The 20448-nt window shown below is 45.0% G+C and overlaps 1 protein-coding gene across 1 annotated transcript in view; it reads left to right on the forward strand.

The window, feature by feature from the left end:
* WDR36 (WD repeat domain 36) overlaps positions 1–7866 on the forward strand; it is a 142850-nt gene extending 134984 nt beyond the window's left edge. The window contains exons 22-23 of the mRNA XM_073624607.1: positions 3527–3714; positions 7330–7866. Coding sequence (XP_073480708.1) covers positions 3527–3714; positions 7330–7479 — 338 coding nt within the window. The 3' untranslated portion in view covers positions 7480–7866. The remainder of the gene's footprint in view (positions 1–3526; positions 3715–7329) is intronic.
* Positions 7867–20448: the final 12582 nt, after the last annotated feature.

The following is a 20448-nucleotide window of genomic DNA, read 5'->3' on the forward strand; positions in this document are numbered from 1 at the left end:
TAAACCTGCAGGCATCATTCTGGTATAACCATTCAAAGTCGTGAATGGCGTACCTGAAGACAAAAAAATGGTTAACAATAAAGCACAGTAAACGGTAAAGTATAAAAAATTGCATACCTGAAAAGCAAACATGATAAAACATAATAACAATAAAACATTGCAGAATAGAATACAGTAAAAAAGAGCAGAACAAGAGAGAGAGAGAAGAGAGAGAGAGAGAGAACAATAAAACGACAACTATTTTTTTTTATTTTATATATATTTTTTTTTTTTTTTACACTTTTTTTGTAACTAACTTTTATAACTGTAACCGGTTCCAGGTTCGGGTCTCTCAAAATGCGATGGCATCTTGGGACACCCTGTGAAAGTGTGCCTAGTCTGTGCAATGCTGTACCCTACGCTAATACTCAACTAATGAATGGTAGCGTTCAAAACATTCACGAATGCAAAGACCAGGATTGTCAGGACAGGAGGGACAATAATAGCGGGTGTCACGCCTATATCCGCCCTTGCTGCAGACACGACAGCTTTTTTGGGGGTTCGTTGGGTAGGGGTACTCGGGAGGACATAAAGAAAATGCCTCTCGTGCAGCCGACTGCATTTGGTTGGGGATGTGAATGGGGGAAGTACGGGCGCTGCAGAAGCGGTGGGTTCCCAATTAGGATTGGCGAATGCAGCAGGAAGGGCACTATGGGCACGACGGGCCTGTGTTTGTCTTCTTGGTGGCAGCGGGACACTACTTGTGCTTGCCATCTCACCAGCTTGAACTGCACTTATGGGACTCGCCACGTCACCAAGTGTTACTGCAGTGCTGGTTTGACTACGACCGGGGTGTACTAGGCCGCTGGCGCTTGCCAGTTCAATAAAAAGCTACCAAAAAAACTGTTAGCGATCGCAGGGATCAGGCCTGACTCTGCGAACGCTGCAGTTATGCGTTAAGTGTTTTGTAAGTGACAGTGATCGATCGATACTGCACTTGGGTGGGCTGGGCCGGGCGGAGGGGCAAAATGCAGGTGCTAGCAGGTATCTGGGCTGATCCCGCTAACACTGCGTTTTTGGGAACCCTAAACTGCTGGGGACACCAGTATAGATCTGATCGAATCAGATATTGATCCGTTCAGATACTATACCACTAAGGGAGGTGTGCGTGCGTGGGTGTTAGCGGTACTGGCGCTAATCTGACGCTGCTTGGGGCTGGTGCTTGCCAGTTCACCAAAATACTACCAAAAAAACTGTTAGCGATCGCAGGGATCAGGCCTGACTCTGCGAACGCTGCAGTTATGCATTTAGTGTTTTGTGTCCGTGATTGATCGATACTGCACTTGGGTGGGCTGGGCTGGGCTGGGCCGGGCGGAGGGGCAAAACGCAGGTGCTAGCAGGTATCTGGGCTGATCCCGCTAACACTGCGTTTTTGGGAACCCTAAACTGCTGGGGACGGCAGTATAGATCTGATCGGATCAGATACTATACCACTAAGGGAGCTGTACGGTGCGTGCGTGGGTGTTAGCGCTACTGGCGCTAACCTGACGCTGCCTGGGGCTGGTGCTTGCCAGTTCACCAAAATGCTACCAAAAAAACTGTTAGCGATCGCAGGGATCAGGCCTGACTCTGCGAACGCTGCAGTTATGCGTTTAGTGTTTTGTAAGTGACAGTGATCGATCGATACTGCACTTGGGTGGGCTGGGCGGAGGGGCAAAACGCAGGTGCTAGCAGGTATCTGGGCTGATCCCGCTAACACTGCGTTTTTGGGAACCCTAAACTGCTGGGGACGCTAGTATAGATCTGATCGGATCAGATATTGATCCGTACAGATACTATACCACTAAGGGAGGCGTATGCTGCGTGCGTGGGTGTTAGCGGTACTAGCGCTAATCTGACGCTGCCTGGGGCGACGCATATCACCGCCGGGCGATCAGGGGGCTAAACCTTTATTCGGTAATAAACAGCGGGTGCCCTGACACTATAAAAAATAAACAAACTAACCAGCGTCACCCGTAACAGTTATACGGTGATCAATGGTGAAAGGGTTAACTAGGGGGCAATCAAGGGGTTAAAACATTTATTCGGTAGTATATGGGGGTCCCTGTCGCTATAAAACGCTGACGGCGAACCTAAATATTTAGGTCCCTAACTAGCGTCACCAGCGACACTAATACAGCGATCAGAAAAATGATCGCTTAGCGACACTGGTGACGGGGTGATCAAGGGGTTAAAACTTTATTAGGGGGGGTTAGGGGGGTATCCTAGACCTACAGGGGGGTAATACTAACTGTCCCAACACTGTAACTGTCACAAACTGACACCAATGCAGTAATCAGAAAAAAAAAAAAAAACTGCTGGTGTCAGTTTGTGACGGGGGGGGGGGGGGGGGGCGATCGGGGGGGGATCGGGGTGTTTAGTGTGCCTGGCATGTTCTACTGTGTGTGTAGTGTTGTGCACTCACTTACCGGTCTTCTCTCCTCGGGCCGGAACGGAAATTACCGAGCCAAGGAGAGATGACATCATTTCCTTTGCTGCTGTTTAGCATACAGCAGCAAAGGAATGATGTGATTGGCCGGCGGCGATCGCGAGGGGGGGGCCACGAACGGATGGCCTCCCCCTCACCTCTGATCGCCGCTGGACAAAAGACGACCGCCTCGGGCACCGGGGGGGGGTCCAATCGGACCCCCCACCCGCGGAAGGCAAATCACGTATATGTACGTGATTTTGTCTGTCCGTGCCACCTTGCCGACGTAAATCGGCGTGAGGCGGTCGTCAAGTGGTTAAAAATACATATGTAGATTTGTATATTTCTCTATTATCGTGATCAGTCTATACACACAGGGTTTATTGTAACAGGATCTCCTGAAGAAGCCGTGAACGGCGAAACATGTAGAGAGACAATTTACTTCTGTTATTTGTTACTGATGTACTGTGATTTTAGTGCTTTTTCACATATGTATTTTTAATTCAATAAATATTTTCTATTTTTCGTATATGTGTGCGCGTTAAAAGTCCCAATTTCTTTCCCTCTGTGTTTTTCATGTTTACTAATATTCATATTGAACACCGCATATGATTACATGTTTGTTATTCACTATAGGATCTGTTGAGGTTCCTTTTTATACAGGGCCCTCACATACCCTATTTATTAGCGCTGCTAATATTGTTTCTGGTAAAAGCAAGGTTAGGAAGAATTATTTCCAGTTTCAGAGCTCTTGCTTTGTGTTAGTGCTTGCCTTGTGTCTGAAGAGAAAGTGAGTAGGCTGATCATGCTGACACTAGGAGCTACCTAATTTGCTGGATTACCTAGATTGCTGGGTGGTTCTGAGGTTCTTTCTTTCCATAGGTTTACAGCGTATAAGAGGGTTAACATTTACAAAACTATATGCATTATATTTAAATTGTGCTTTTCAAAAAATAAAACTAAGTGATGGAAGTATTCCCTAACTAGTGCCATGATTCATTGTAAAAGCACAAAGTAATGCAGTAACAACTGATGTAAAAACAACTTGCAAATCTATAAATTGATTGTTTTTATCCTAAGATGACATTCCACTGAAAACAATAAAGGAGATGGGGCCTTCCAACATTGACACTGAGATTCGGAACTTGGCTCCAGAAGGCGGGGGTTCTGTTGAAGTAATGCAGAGCTTCTTGAAGATGATTGGCAGAATGCTGGACATTAAACGGGATTTTGAGCTTGCCCAGGCTTACCTTGCTTTATTCCTAAAGGTAATTGTTGACTCAGTTTTTTTTTTTTTTTTTAAATGATCTTCTTTTTAGCTGTTTTTGCAATTGCTATGTTAAAATTATGTTTGGGATTGACTTAGGTTAAAAAGTATCAAAAGAACAAATATATTGCAGCTTACCAGTTATTAGAAGCGGTCACTCCATTAGGTTTTTTTTTTTTTTTTTTAACAGTCTTTTTTTTCCTTTACTTTCACCTGGTAATCCTAGGAATGACATCCATGTGGTGGCTACAGTCACTCCTCCGTTGTATCTCTGAAGGGTGCCAAGGTGGTTGTTACCCAGCTGCACTCCAAGCATGTCTTCCTCTCATCTCCATTACATATAGGGGTGAAGGAATAAGTAGTTCACGAAAGAAAGATAATCTAGCTTGTGCTTTGCGTTTAGTTCAGATGGAGTGGCAAGGACACTGCATTTCTGGCAAGATCAGCAGGTAGTTTGTTTCTGTACATGCTAAAAATTTTTGTAGCCTGAAAAATTAAAAATAATGAAACCACCACATCTAAGGACTGGTAAGCTGTAAAATAATTTTTGTTCTTAGGTTTAGATATACTGTAGGATGTTGAACAACCAAAATCCCATTCTGTGAACAGAAACCTATCTTGTGGCTGATGGTAGAGGGATCATTGTAACAGCCAGTTAAAACTTTTACAAAGTTAGGCTGTTGCAGCCCGTTGGTGCTAATCTTGTTCTATAATCTTCTCCTACAGCAGCAAACCTGTATTAAATAATAAACCTTGGTTGTTTTTAAGGTTTAACCCTGTTTTTTTTCTTAAATGTGTTGTTTTGCATTAATTGTGCAGTAATTTTTGTAGTGGGTGGCTTTTAACAACATATAATCTATACATGTATGTATGTGTACACACACACTATATATGTCTGTGTAGTGCATGTATGTGTATATTAAATATGTTCTTAGCACAATGGTGAAATTATATGTAGTTTAACCCTTTCCTGCCTGGCGTATGGGCAGATGACGCCAGCAGGAGAACCTCTCGTCGACCCGGGCGGGCGTCATATGACTTCCTCCCGGATCATGCGGCAGTGCGATCTGTCACCGGCTGCAGCTGATGACTGATCACTGTACCGGCCCGCTGCCGGTGGCATGTGACCACTGTAACCAATCGTGGCAGGTCACATGATTGTCGTAAATAATAGATGGCTTCCTTTCAAGCCATCTCCATTGTATACAATTGTGTTGCTAGCTGTGATTGGTCAGTGTGATCACATGGTACACTCTGGGCCAATCCCAACCCATCTGTGCCATGTGATCAGCTGTGGCTAATCGCAACAAAAACAGAATGAATCGATTTAATTCAGTAAAATGCTTGCATATAGCAATGAAATTCATTACTAGATGCAAACATAATGTGTAAAAATAAATAAATAAACCACTAATTACTTTACCAGAGTAGTACAATGTTACTATGGTATACTATGATCACCACCGCATCCATTATATGACGACACTGTACTGTACTGTACTGGTGACAGTAAAAAAAAAAAAAAAATGAATTTCTTAATTTTCCAAAAACGTATGACAAATGACTACTTTAAAAAAAAAAATGCCATTCCTCTTACTAAATACCTTGGAGGTCATTTGGGGGATATCTGTTCTGTCCTGACATTTTTGGGCTTCAAGAAATGAGATAGACTGTCAGTACATCAGGATTGATCAATTTTTGATTTGATATATATCATAATTTGTGGACTCTATGACTTTCCTACATACTAAATAAAATACACTTATTTGGGTTATTATCACCAAAGAAATGTAGCAGAATACATTTTTGCCTAAATTCATGAAGAAATTTATTTATTTATTTGCAAAAGTTTATAACGGAAACAAAGAAAAATGTGTGTTTGGTCTTTTTTTGTTAATTTAGCAAAAAAATAAAAAACCCAGTGGTTTTTAAATACCACCAAAATCATTCAGAGTGCACTGAAAATTGGCCTGGGCAGGAAGGAGGTGAAAGTGCCCGGTATTGAAGTGATTTATTTTCTACTCTGTATATGTTGTGTTATATGTTTTAAAGCCATCCACTACACATTTTAAGGACTAAAAGTGGGTTAAAAAGCTTAAAAATAACAAATGTTTAATATTTTTTTATAGGTATGTTGTTGTAGGAGAGGATTATAGAGCAAGATTAGCAGCACCAACGAGCTGCAACAGCTTAACTTTGTAACCTAAAACTGTGACCATTGCAAACGCTGAGCTATTAGATCATGCTCAGTTAAAAGTAATTGTCTGCTAAAATGAGATAATGGGAAGTGCCAGGGTTCCCTTAAAGCAGCAGCACATGGGAAAACTTCCAGGATTAAAGGAAATCTGTTTTGTTTTTTGTCTCCTTTGGAGAAATGACAATATTTTCTGCATATCAGTTCAGCCACCTGTTCTGACAGTTCTTTGTTTTAGCAATGTGGATGGGTACTTAGTCGGGCCCACAAATGCCACATTTCAGCTCATGCAGTTAGGACTCAATTGAGGAATTAAAATAATGGACAAGAATTATAGTGTATCCTTAGTTATTGCACTACAGCAGTGGTTCTCAACCTTCTAGTGCCATGACCCCTTGATAAAATTTCCCAAGTTGTGGGGACCCCTAACAGTAAAATTCTTTTCGTAGCGTGGGTTGTCAGCACCCAAGGCAAGACATGTAATTTGCGCCCTTAACCCACGGACATTTACCGCTTCCTGAGTCCCTTCCACTCGTACAATATTGAAACCCCTTATGGTACATTTCACGATGTACCACTCTCTCTCTTTGTTCTCCTTTCTTTCCCTTTTATCTCTCTCTATCCTAATTTCCTGCTTTTCCCCCCATCCCTCTCTCTAGCCATCTTTATTGTTCTCTCTCTCCCTTTTTCTTTGTTCCTCCCCCTCTTCTCCACTCCGTTCCATGTATTCTCTATTTTTATTCCTTCTCTTACTCCTTGGTGGGGGGAATGGGATGAGTGGCAATGCTGGGGGGAGTTCTGATCAGCCAACTTAGGTGCTCTTGATTAAGGTCATCTGCTGATCTGAGAACTGTAGTGGGGACTTTTAATGGCAACTATAATCACAGGTAGTGTTACTCACTGTGTCTCCGGCTTCACTGTGTCTCAGACTTTGTGGTGTCTCACAGCAGTGACACCTATGCCAAAATCAGGAGATGGGGTCCCCTCCAGCCCCCCCACTTCACATTCCTCACCAGTCAGCTCACCTCTAGTCTCTACCCTCCAGCCATGCCGTGAACTGAATGGACGGCTGCTAAGAGGCTGAGTGGGCGACTGCGGGCACCAGGAATAGCTCAGCTGGGCGGCCACAGGTTTCAGGGACAGCCCTGCAGGTCGGCCGCAAAAAGCCTGGGAGAGCAGGGCGGGCTTCAGAAACAGCCCAGGATTTGGTGACCCCCGGCAAATCATCATTTGACCCCTGAGGGGGTCCCGACCCCCAGGTTGAGAACCCCTGCACTACAGTATAGCATATAGCCAAAGCCTCACTCTCCTGAAAACATGTCATTGGTGCCCTGAGATTGATTACTAAACTATCTATGTTGTTTAATGTCCCATATTCAGATTTTTTTGTTTGTTTAAACAAGTCCTGTGCATTCTTTCTAGATCCATCTGAGGTTCATTTCAGCCCAGCCAAAGCTGTTAGAAGAGATTTCTTTGTTATCACCGCACCTTGACGAGACATGGCATCATATGCAGACCTTATTTAATCAGAGCTTGTGTGTTCTAAACTACATGAAAAGTGCTTTATTGTAAAGAAAAGTGTTTTGTGTCATGGTTGCTTTTATTTTTAGGAAAGCAAAGATTTGAGATAGAAGTTTTTCAAATTTATGTCTAAATACTTTCAGCTGAAAAGTATGTTTGTGAGTGGCCATACTAATGGCTTTGTGAAATATTGTGTATATACAGTATCTTTGTATATGTTTTATTATGAACAGCGTCATACAGTAAATCGGCTGCACCATCTACAGAGGAATTATTTCCCAGTATACAGACTTTTTTGTGTGATAGATTCAAAGAACCAGTATTTATAAAATCAATCCAGTGTTTTATATGGTCTTGTAACAATGCAGAACATTTTATATGCCAAATTTTCATAAGTACAAGAATTTGCAGATCCAATAAACATTTCTTTGGACCTTTTCACATATGTGCTTATTCTTTAATTTATACACCTATGTTCTGCAGTATTATACACATAATGCCTGTCTGGTGTATAATTTAGAAATGGACATTATGAAACTAGCATGTTATCTTTTTTACAGTTGGAGCCCACAAATGGATCAGTATTACACAATTTTCCAATTAGAAAGTATTCAGTGTTTTAAAACCTGCTTCGAGCGAGGGGATTTGATCATGGAAAAGGCAATGTGAATCAACTGCTAACTTACAGCCGATGGCTGCAGTTTCATAAAGCAGAACTATAGCATGGCTGAAGGTAGGCAGCTCTTACAACAAAGTACAAGTATACATAACACCTACCTTTGGATTTGCCCTCCTCCAACACTGACAGCTTACAGTGGTGGGAGGGATAAGAAGGGGGTTCCGCAGTGGGACAGACAAGCAGGGTGTTACAGTGGTGGGACAGATAAGCAGGGGGGATTCAGTGTTGGGCCAGATGAGAAGAGGGTTACAGTGGTGGGAAAGATGAGAAGGGGGGGTTCAGTGTTGGGGCAGAGGAGAAAGGAAGTACATTGGTGGGACATAGGAGCAGGGGGTTACAGCGGTGGGGCAGAGGAGCAGGGGGTACAGAGGTGTGGCAGATGTGCAGAGGAGAAAGGAAGTACATTGGTGAAACACATGAGCAGGGGGTTACAATGGTGGCGCAGAAGAACAGGGGGAACAGAGGTGGGACAGATGTGCAGGAGGTACAGTCGTGGGGCAGAAGAGCAGGGGGAACAGAGGTGGGACGGATGTGCAGGATGTACAGTCGTGGGCAGAAGAGCAGGGGGAACAGAGGTGGGACAAATGTGCAGGAGGTACAGTCGTGGGGCAGATGAGAAAGTGGGTTACAATGGTGGGGCAGATGAACTGATAAGTTCAGTGTTAGGACAGATGAGAATATGGTTCAGTGGTGTAGCAGATGAGCATGGAGGTACAGTGATGGGGCAGATGAGAAAGGGGGAACATTGGTGGGGCAGATGTACAGGGGGTTACAGTGGTGGGACAGAAAAGCAGGGTGGTACAGTGGTGGGGCAGATGTGCAGGGGGGTTACAGTGGTGGGGCAGATGAGTAGGGGAATTACAGTGGTGGAGCAGATGAGCAAGGGGGTACAGGGGTGGGGTAGATGTGAAAATAGGTGTATTGGTGGGGCAGATGAGTAGGAGGTTACAGTGGTGGGGCAGATGTGCAGGGTAGTACAGTGGTGGGGCAAATGTACAGGGGGTTACAGTGGGTGGGGCAGATTTTCATGGGGGACAGTGATCTGAAGTGTGAAGGTTCATAAATTGGAGCTCATCTGAGGTGTGGAGTTGCAGGAATTGGGGCTGATCTGAGGCGTGAGAGTGCATGATGTTAATTTCTCACTACTAAAGTAGTTTACAGCATTTACTTTATAAAAAAAATTATTTCGGTGGTTGAGTGTGTGAAGTTGGCCTATTTTTTTTATAAAATCGGCATGCTCAATTTCTTTGAAAAAAAAAATTGGCTGTGCTCAAAAGGTTGCCTACCCCTGGTCTATCACATTGTAACATGACAAAATGTGGAAAATTTCAAGGGGTATGAATACTTTTTCAAAGCACTGTATACTCACTGCTGCTATGCACTTGGCATTGTCGCACTCGATCCTCCTCCTTTCGCTATGCTAAAAAGACATTCACCACTCACAAACAAATAAAATGGACAGTTAGGTTAACCTGAAAACCTTCTCACCCTTCCAAGAATCATTGCCACAAAAGAAAGTTCACTGAAAAATGGTCTGTTCCGGTGGTAGACCCTGCCATCTCAATTTTTAAACCTCTTAATGTGTCTAAAGAAAATGTTTCTTCTTTTTCTAGATTCTGTAGAAAGAAAATTTGAGATGCTTTTAAGCGCACGTTCACATTGACGCAATTTAACATGTCAAATCGCAGGCTATTGCCGGCAATGGCACTGTCTGAATCGGTGCGGTGCCGACTGGTGGCGCAACACAAATTTCCAAAAGTAGTTCCTGCACCACTTTTTTTTTTTTTTAAACAAACAAAGGTGTTTTATTGTTGTCATATAGGTTGAATAAAAAAGCATATCCATAGGTACAGTACATATCATCACATGGAATACATTTGTGTACATAAATACAGTGAACAAGTACAACATGCAGCAACAGCTGGCATACAGGGTAGCACGTAGACTAGGTTAATGCAATCCGCGCATATGTCTAGCAGTATACCTTTTACAATTACCTATCTTAGGATGTGAGGTCCTCACCAGTACGCTAATCAGAGGTCCATGGGGCCCAAAGTTTGTCATATTTCCACTTACAGCCTCTGTTCAAATATGTAATCCTATACATGGGTAGTGCAGCCTTGATCAATGCCTTCCAGGAGGAGATGGAGGGGGGGTCTGGTAGATCCATTTGAGGAGGATTTCTTTTTTGGCATAAAAGAATAGGTATGCAATTAGTAGTTTTAAATGGTGTGGTCTTTGCTCGTCATCGTGAACTCCCAGTAATGCCAACTCAGGTGACATTGGGAGTGCCAGTTGCAGTCTGGAGTTAACTTCCCTAAAGACCTTCGTCCAGTAAGTGGAAATGACAGGACAGTCCCAGAACATGTGGAAGAAGGTTCCTATATGTGTTTTACATCTGGGACACTCGGGGTCTTTGTCTGGGTATATCCTGTGAAGTCTTTGGGGCGTATAGTATATCCTATGCAAAAATTTTACCTGTATTCGCTTATCTCTAGAGGAGATAACTAATTTGGGGCCATACTCCAGGCAGTCCTCCCATCCCTCCCTATCTAGTGAGGGTACGTCTCTGTGCCATGTCTCCCATAAATGTTCTATTTTGGGGGACTCATTGCCCAATAACGCACTATACAGAGTGGAAAGAGGCTTGGTTAGATCTCCTGGAGCCAATAGTTCCTCTATAGGATCAGCTTTGAGTATGATCGGCCGGGAGAATTGGGCTCTATTGGCATGTTTAAGCTGTAGGTATTTGAATGCCTTCCAGGTTGGTAAATTTATATTTAACCTTCAGATCCGCAAACTCCAGTAGGGTACCCTGGGGCATGATGTGGTCCAGTGTCGTGATGCCAAACCTGGCCCACAACTGTGGATCTGGAATGGAATGAAGTTGTGATAGGGTGGGATTACCCCACAAAGGCTGTGCCGGAGACCACTGATCCAGCCGCAAAAAGCGGTCCACACCCGCCACTTCACCCTAGTTGGTCCTGGTGATGTCTCATATGCCCCGGGACCCCTGCATGGGAAGCTGCGGAGCCCAAGCAGTTCGCCTCCAGGCATACCACGGCATTGGATCTGGCCCCTTGGTACCGCCACTGGACTGTCACTAACACCGCTGCCCAGTAATAAACTTGAAAATTGGGTAGGGCTACCCTGCCCAGATGGGCAGGTAGCCAGAGCGTGGATCTGGCCAACTGCGGTATCGCCCCATTCCATATAAAGGAACCTATGCATTTGTTTATCTCTTTGAAGAAGCTGACTGGGATCCATATCGGGCAGTTTCTGAATAAATAATTACATTTGGGTAGTATGATCATTTTTAGGCTAATGCGGCCTATCAAATTTAGTGGCAAATTTGACCATGTTGAACACTTGGATCTAAGGATCGACAAGACAGGCATCAGATTTTTCCCCAAGAAGTCTGAGTAGTGATTCGTCACCTGGACCCCCAAATAACGAAATTCCACAAAGCAGCGGAGAGGAGTGGAGGCCGCCCCACGGATGGCTCCCTCAGGGGGAGGGGGAAAAGGATTGACTTGGCCCAGTTAATCCTTATACCCGAGTACCCTCCAAACGTGTCAAAAATATGTAGGGCAGCCAAGAGCGAGGGGCCCGTGTCGTTAAGGTAAAGTAATGCGTCGTCCGTGTACAGGGACAGCCACTCTTCCAGCTTACCCAGCTGCAAGCCCAGCACATCTGGAGCACTCCTGACCAAAATGGCCAGGGGCTCCAGGGCCAAGGCAACGAGGCCGGGGGAGAGCGGGCAACCCCATCTCGTGCCACGGAAAAGGGCGAATGGCTCAGACAGCCAGTTGTTCATGCGAACCCGTGCCCTCGGTGCCCGATATAAGAGCTGGATACCATGTATAAATTTTGGACCAAAGCCAAATCGATGCAAGACCTCCCAAAGATAGGTCCATTTGACAGAGTCAAATGCCTTTTCAGCGTCTAATGATACGATTACCCTGGTGCCTTGATTATCATGTGTTATGGATGTGTTAAGAAAGAGCCTTCTAATATTGACGTCAGTCCCCTTCCCAGGCATGAACCCTGTCTGATCAATATCCACCAGATCCTTTATCACCTGAGTAAGCCTATTAGCAAGGATTTTTGCAAAAATCTTTGCATCCATGTTTGAGGGAGATAGGCCTATATGATGAGCAGTCTAGAGGATCCTTACCTGGCTTAGGGACTAGAACTATGACAGCCTCGTTCAATGAGTCTGGCAAGGCCTCAAGAGAATCACTGTTGGAGAATAATGTCTGTAATTTGGGAGCTAGGAGCTCCGCGAAGCTAGAATAGAACTCAGAGGGCAACCCGTCCGCCCCCGGAGCCTTCCCACTCCGCAGACCTCCCATGGCCATTTGGACCTCCTCCAGAGTAAGATTCTCCTCCAACCTCTTCCTGTCTCCCTCAGACAGGGCAGGAAAGGACACAGAGTCTAAAAAGGTCAGTAGGTCAGATTCTGTATAGTCAGCCCTAGATGTATATAGTTCTTCAAAAAAGTCTTTAAATCTAGTATTGATGTTGGGGGGGAGGTGAGAAGCTGGTCCCGGCTGTCTTTTATGGACCCTATAGGAATAGAGGGGATGTTGCCCCTTGCTAACCAAGCCAGGAGCTTCCCATTCTTCCCCCAAACTCAAACACCCGTTGGGCCGAATTAAGGAGGGCCCTATTTGCTATTTGTATCCTTAAGTCTATAGACAGACAGACATAGACAGCCTCTAGTAGGTCAGATTCTGTATAGTCAGCCCTAGATGTATATAGTTCTTCAAAAAAAGTCTTTAAATCTAGTATTGATGTTGGGGGGGAGGTGAGAAGCTGGTCCCGGCTGTCTTTAATGGAACGAATAGGAGTAGAGGAGATGTTGCCCCTTGCTAACCAAGCCAGGAGCTTCCCATTCTTCCCTTCAAACTCAAACACCCATTGGGCCGAATAAAGGAGGGCCCTATTTGTATCCTTAAGTCTAGCATCAGACAGATCACGTAACGCCTGTTGCCAAGCTTGATAGTGGGCCTCGGTGTGGTTGGAAACATAGCCTCTAGTTGGATGGACCCACCCTCCAGCTCCTCCAGGGCCCGGACTTTTTCTCGTTTAGTGCGTGATATCTTGGATATAAATTCTCCTCTAACCCAGGCCTTAAAAGAATCCCAAAGTACTGGGGGGGGGCCTCAGTCAGTATTCTCAGTCCCCAGTAGTTGTATATGGATGCTGTAATAGGCTCCTGGAGCTTCTCCTCTGCTGCCCAATAGCTAGAAAGTCGCCATAGGCGGGACCCAGTGGGAACAGTGTTAAAGACACAAGGGAGCGTGGTCAGAGATCCCTCTGGGAAGCACAGAGATATCCTGGACACATTGTAGGGCCAATCTAGAACCAAACGCCAGGTCAATTCTAGATAGTGTTTTAAAGGTGATGGAGTGGCAGGTATATTCTCTTTCTGTCGGGTGCGTGTGTCCCCACACATCCGTAAGGGCGAACGTTTCCGCCCACTGCCGGAGGTAAGAAGAGTCAAGGGCCGACGCACACATCCTATCCACATCAGCACATGGAACCATATTAAATTCACCCATAGTACTAAGCGGGTGTCCAGCTGGACTACCTCCTGCATAATGTCATGAATGATTTAGACTGATGCCGGCGGGGGAAGATACAACCCAACCAGTACAATATCTCTATCATAAATGTTTGCGTGTACTATGACATACCTGCCCTCCTTATCAGTCTTTATAGCAATGGGTTTAAAGGGTAGGGATTTCCGGACCAGGATTCTGACCCCACGAGCATATGTAGAATAAGTGGTGTGATAGTTTAACCCCACCCATGGTCTTTTTCAATGAGATTGTCTTATGGCCCTGAATGTGGGTCTCTTGCAGAATGCAAATATCAGGATTATGTTTCTGTAGAAAGCGGAACACCAGGGATCGTTTGACCGCTGAGTTTAGGCCCCTAACATTCCAAGAAATTAATGTAATTGGAGCCATTTGAGGTATATGGGAGAAATCAGTGTAGGGGTAGAAGGCTCGCGGGGCAGCATCCTGGCCCCATGCATGAGAAACACTGTAGCACATATGACACTGTACCAGATTACCTTTAGTATAGACATCACAAAACACCTGAGGTAACAAAAAAACACCTTTAACATTCCCAACCCTTTCCCTAACCCTCCCAGCATCCCAATCCCCAACCTAGGAATGCTTAGAACCCCAAACAATATACACCCAATGCTAGGGGGCGTGTACCAGTGGGCGTATATATACACTGAGAGGGGGGAGCGACCCTGCAGATCGGGAGAGGCTCCACCGCCAGTGCAGGAGAGGATCAACGCAATTATTAGGTTTCATCTCCATCTGTTAAATGCGCACCAAGAGATAGCAAAACTCATACCCTTTACGCATTTAAACATGAGCAGGGGGGGAATAGCATGTGATTAGACCCCAAGAGAAAAACAATCCCATCCCCCTGAATATCAGTCCTTTAAGACAGGGCTAAGGAATAAACCTTCTGCATCTATATTTCACAGTCTGCACAGAAGTGCAGGGCTGCAGTACCTTTTACCTGACACTAGAGTCCGCCAGTGAGTCAGTAGTTAGTGCAAGAAAAGTCTGACCTATAAGGCAGACCCTGCAGCAGAAAACATCATTTCGGCATGAGCTATAAAACCATAAAATCCGGAGTACTTAACGGAAAACCTGAGTGTGCACGGAAACCTGAGTGTGCATAGTGGCACAAGTTCACCTGGTCTGTCCAGGGGCACTTTCTTCAAATGTTGCAAACAAGTAGGTCAGGCACAACAGGTGTAACAGAAGTAGAAGTCAACCTCACACCTGGAGAATGATCTCCCCCAGATATCCGCCCCAGGGTCCTCCCACCAGGTAGTTATGAACAGGAGAGGGGGGGTGCAATACTGAGGTAAGAGGTTGTTAAATGTGGGGAGACCAGCAGCCATCGGCGGTGCGGGGGGAGGAATTCTAGCCAGGCAGATGCATCCCTGGGAGAAGTAAAAAAAAACCTCGAGGTTTCGCCATCTTGAACCCGCAGTCTTGCCGGGAACAGGTTACTATACTTGATGCCCTTTACTCGCAAAGCAGCTTTTACCTGGTCAGAAGAGCGCCTCATTTTTTGCGTTTCCACTGAGTAGTCTGGAAAAATCAAAAGTTTTCTGTTTTGATATGTCAGTTCCGTCTGCACTCTGGCTGCGCGGAGTACCTCATCCCTGTCCCTGAAGTTCAGGAATTTGAGTATAAAAGTGCGCGGTGGGGATCCCAGTGGGCCCAGTTTAGGGGGATGCGGTGCGCATGTTCCACTGTGTAGAAGGGTGAAATATGTGCCAAAGGCAGGAGGGTTTTAAGTAGATTTTTCGCAAATTCAGTCGGGTGTGAACCCTCTAGAACCTCCGCCATGCCGACAATGCGGAGATTGTTTCTCCGATTGTGATTTTCGGCATCTTCTGCTTTGTATTCAAGGGCTTTAATTTTAGTGTGCAGCATTCGCCGGTCAGTAGTATAGCCCTCCACTGTGTCTTCTACATGACTTATGTGCTGTTCTGCTCTATGGATTCTGGAATGCATTTTGTCCATGTCCTGCCTGATTAACCCCACATCAAGCTGCACAGCATCTACTTTAGTGGTTAGGGAGGTAACAGAGGCAAGACAGTTTGTGATGGCAGCCAGGACCTCTGCAAGACTGGTTACAGGCGGCAAGGGCTGCTCCAGGCTCTCCGCCTGGGACACCATGATCGTGGATGGGCGCCTTCCAGGCCCCACGCGGTCCCTGCAGACCGAGACAGATTCCTCCGGCACGGGGGGGAAAGTATACTTCTTACCCCATCCTCTCGTTGCCTGGGATGAGTAGCGTCTAATGGAGATGTCCACTGCCTCTATGGGTGTACTCTGGCCGCCAGGAGGAAGGAAGAAAGCTTTGGATGCCGGCGGAGCTCACTCAGCGGCGATTGCCGGCAGCCCAGAGGCCCCCCAGGATGGGGGGGATTGCAAATGCAGTCAGGGAGGCTGGGAGAACTCACCAGGGCCGCCGCCGGGTGTAGCAAGATGGCCGCCATTCCAGGAGGTAGGCCAGCGCCGCAGCCTGTCCTTAGGGAGATACAGGGCGCGGATGCACCACAATAGCGGAGGTGATTCCAGAGGAGGATTAAGCTCTGTGTGGCCAGGGAGACCCGAAAAATTTGCCCTGGCCGCCGCCGGGTGGAGCAAGATGGCCGCCGCTCCGGAGACTAGGCCGAAGCCGCAGCCTTTCCTAGGGCTAGTGCTGATCCAGACGGCTTCACCATAGCAGCCTCAGGCGGCGTTCAAACGAGCTGACAGGCTCCAGAGGCAGCGGGGAAAGCAGGATAGATCCCCATGTGTGATGGATGGTAGCAGATGAGCAGGATGCTAGTAGGATGGTTGAAAAGGAGTATTGGGCAGTGGAGCTCACACAACCTGTGTCCTACTCCATTGCTCTCCAGGCCACGCCCCCTCCTGCACCACTTTTAGTGACTTTGGGAGCCATTTCAATTGACATCTGTGCATGAACCTGCACAGATGTCTTTCAAATCGCCCCAGAACTCGCACTGAAATGCGAGTTTATAATCGTGCGAGTTCAGCCGAACTCGCACAATTTCAAAACCTTGTTCAGTCTGAACGAGGGCTTAGGGTTCTCTTTAATCTCACAGACCCGGCTCTACAACCAGTTATTGCTGCTATTTCTGTTTGCTTGACAGCAGCTACTTAGACATTGAACAACCATCAGGATCCTGTCTTCTGGGACTAGACCTTGGCTGAGCAATTGCAGACCACCACCCTCTGCCTCAAGGACACTTAGATTTGCAGACCACCCTCAACCATCTCTTGTCCAAGGGGGTGATTATTACGGTCCTTCTAGAGCGTTTCAAAGGATTCTATTCAAACCTGTTTACAGTACCAAAACCCAATGGGTTATTTGTCTTATCCTGGACCTAAAACCCCTAAACAACTACCTTCACATTCCAAAGTTTTGCATGGAATCCACAAGGTCTATTGTTGCCTCTCTGAGATGAGGGAATACTTCTCAGTAGAAGTACAAGATGTTTAGCTACGTTTTTCCATCTACCCACCTCATTAGCATTTTCTGCACTCTGCACCTTTCAATGTGTTGGACTGCCATTTGACCTATCCTGTACACTCAGAGTATTCACACACTTGCACCTCTTCTTGCCCTCTTAGGAACCCAGGGCAATGAGATCACAGGGGTATGTACGGTACTGTGCAAAAGTTTTAGGCAGCTGTAAAAAATGCTGTAAATTGAGCATACTTTCAGAAATACAAGTGTTAGGCCTCATGCACACTTCTGCTGTTAAACTGTTAAACTCCACGTTTCTGTGAGTTTGAACGTTTTTTGGTTTTTTTGGTTTTTCTTTTAACAGCCCTTAATCTCCCTCTATGTTATCCTATGTGTCCATGCACACATTAATGTTTTTAGCAGTTTATCAGCAGGGGGAGCTTATGGGATGTTGTCTGAACACCCTAAAATCGCATTCAAGAGAAGCTCTTCTGGCCACAAAGAACACTGACAAATGCTCATAAATGTTCAAGTGCTATACGAGCATAGAGTTTACAAGGGTTTAGCACTTTAGTGTTTATTTCAATGGTCAGAATAAATTTAAATTCTGGCCAAAACAATAAACTCCCAAACTCTGATAAACGCTATTGAAAATGCTGCTTAGGTGAGTTTTATAACACTGATTTTCTTCTGTCGGGATAAACAGCATTTACAACAAACTAGTGTGCATGTGGCCCTAATAGTTTATTTTTTATCAATTAACAAAATGGAAGTGAAATCTGTTCAAAATTTGGTGTGACCACCCTTTGCCTTCAAAACAGCATCAGTTATTCTAGGTATACTTGCATGCAGTTTTTGAAGGAACTCAGCAGGTAGGTTGTCCCAAACATATTTGCAAATGAACCACAGATCTTCTATGGATGTAGGCTGCTTCAAATCCTTCTGTCTCTTCATGTAATCCCAGGCAACCTCGATGTTGAAATCAGGTCTTTGTGGGGACCAAACTGTTACCTCCAGGACGCCTTGTTCTTCTTTACCTTGAAAATAGTTCTTAATGACATTGGCTATATGTTTGGGGGGGTCGTTGTCCTGCTGCAGAATAAATTTTGAGCCAATAACATGCCTCCCTGATGGTATGGCATGATGGATAAGTATCTGCCTATATTTCTCAGCATTGAAGACAATGTTGATTCTGACCAAATCTCCAACTCCATTTGCAGAAATGCTGCCCCAAACTTGCAAGGAACCTCTACTATGCTTCACTGTTGTCTGCAGACACTCATTATTGTACTGCTCTCCAGCCCTGTGGCAATCTGCCTCCTGTTACAGCCAAATGTTTGTTTAATTGACTCAAAAAAACCAGAGCACCTGCTATAATTTTTCTGCACCCCAGTTTGTATGTTTTCATGTATAGTTGAGTAGTTTAGCCTTGTTTCCACGAGCTATGGCTTTTTGGCTGAAATTCTTCCATCAAGACCACTTCAAGTGGGTCCCACTGTCAGAATACACTGTTCAACACTGCAACAGCTGATTTTCCAGCCGGACTGTCTTGTCACGAGGGCCTCGCAAAAATCCACTATTTCCAGGTGAATAAAGCAGCTCATCTGTAGACCTTACACTCTAATGCAGTGGTTCTCAACTTCAGTCCTCAAGTACCCCCAACGGGCCATGTTTTGGGAACTTTCTTTAGATAAAATAGCTCTTATAAATACCTTGTCATTGATATTGATTTAAAGCAGCTGTACAAAGTAAAGGAAAACCTGAAAGCAAGGCCCATTGGGGGTACTTGAAGCGGGGTTCCACCCAAATTTTGAACAATATCTGTATGTATTCTCTTCCTTGCCTAGATGCTGACATGCCGTATAAAAAAAATTAAATCGCCGTAATTACCTTTTATTTTTCTATTCTTCTTTGCACTTCCTGGTTCTCCTCCCGTGGGAGTAGGCGTGTTTCTAGCCTCTCCCAGACTCCTGGGAGCTAGTCTCAGGCTTCCCAGGATGCCACTGAGCATGTGCGGGAACGAGCGGTGAATGCTGGGAGCACAGCATTCACCACATCCAGGAAATAAATGCTTGTGGGCTTCAAATGCCCACAATGAAGATGGAAACCGCCTGCAGTGAATAATATAAGTTATTCTTTCCGACGAAATCTGACACAGGCGGACATATTACACACAATATGTGAGTATGTAATGCTGAGAAGAAAAGTTTGTGAATGAACTCAAAAAAAAAAAAACGATAGATAGGTGGACCCCCCGCTTTGAGGACTGAGGTTGAGAACCACTGCTCTAATGGATAAGAAGAGGCCTCCAGCACTTATGTGCTTACTCCACCAGATCGCTTGCAAGACTGCCACCTGGTCTTCAGTTCATACTTTCTCCAATTTCTACCTGGTGCACATTCAAGCTTCTGCACATGCAGCTTTTAGCCACAAGGTTCTTGCAGCAGCATTCTAAATTGGGTCAGTTGATAAGAACCCTGCAATCCTGCCTTTGTGGCGGTTTGTCACCATGTTACACCCTACATGTGGGTGTAACATAACGTGGTAAAAAGGTGAAGTTAGCCTTTGAAGTGATATTAAAAATATAATCCTGGCTCTTTTTTTCCCCGGAGTGTTATTTAAGGGCAGCAAAAATGAATTCCAGTTTGTTGTGGGATTTTACATTTTGATCATTGCTTTTCTCCTTGTTAAGTAGTAATTAGTGCTTAGTTGGAGGAATTCTTTAGATGATCATTTCTCAACTGACCTGCAGAAATTAGAGATGATCTTTTTACTGTTACTCATCCTTTTGACAAGTGTGACATTGGATGTGAAAAAGATGTATTTGGGTTCAGTGTGCGGTAAACAGGCTTGTTGGTAACTCTCTGAAGACCAATAGTGACAAATCATATCGCTTTCAAGCTGTGGATGCTTTCAAGGAAGGCTGCCTCATGTCTCACCTTAACAAGGTCACAGATTGGTTTGGGTTATTATGTCCCTGCAGACAAGACAGGATTACTGCTTTGTTTAATGAAAGATACTCTACATTAAGCTAACATGAATAGTGAAAATATCTGAAAGATGATACAGTGGCTTTTATAGAGCCTGAGCAGGATTTCATTTATTCCTGGACTTTAAATACAAATCCTTCATAAGGCACAGGGGCTACCTGTGCTAATCATTCACATCCTGTATATGTATATATGTATATATGTCCTTTGCCGTTTGTCCTTGCCTTTTTAGAATCAACTCGTCTAGTGTTCTGTGTACAGATGTGTGTCCATTGCTAGAGATTTTCATTTAAAAGAATAAGATAAAGGCTGAGGAAGACG

The sequence above is a fragment of the Aquarana catesbeiana genome, linkage group LG01, assembly GCF_042186555.1.
Source record: "Aquarana catesbeiana isolate 2022-GZ linkage group LG01, ASM4218655v1, whole genome shotgun sequence".
NCBI classification, from domain to species: domain Eukaryota; kingdom Metazoa; phylum Chordata; class Amphibia; order Anura; family Ranidae; genus Aquarana; species Aquarana catesbeiana.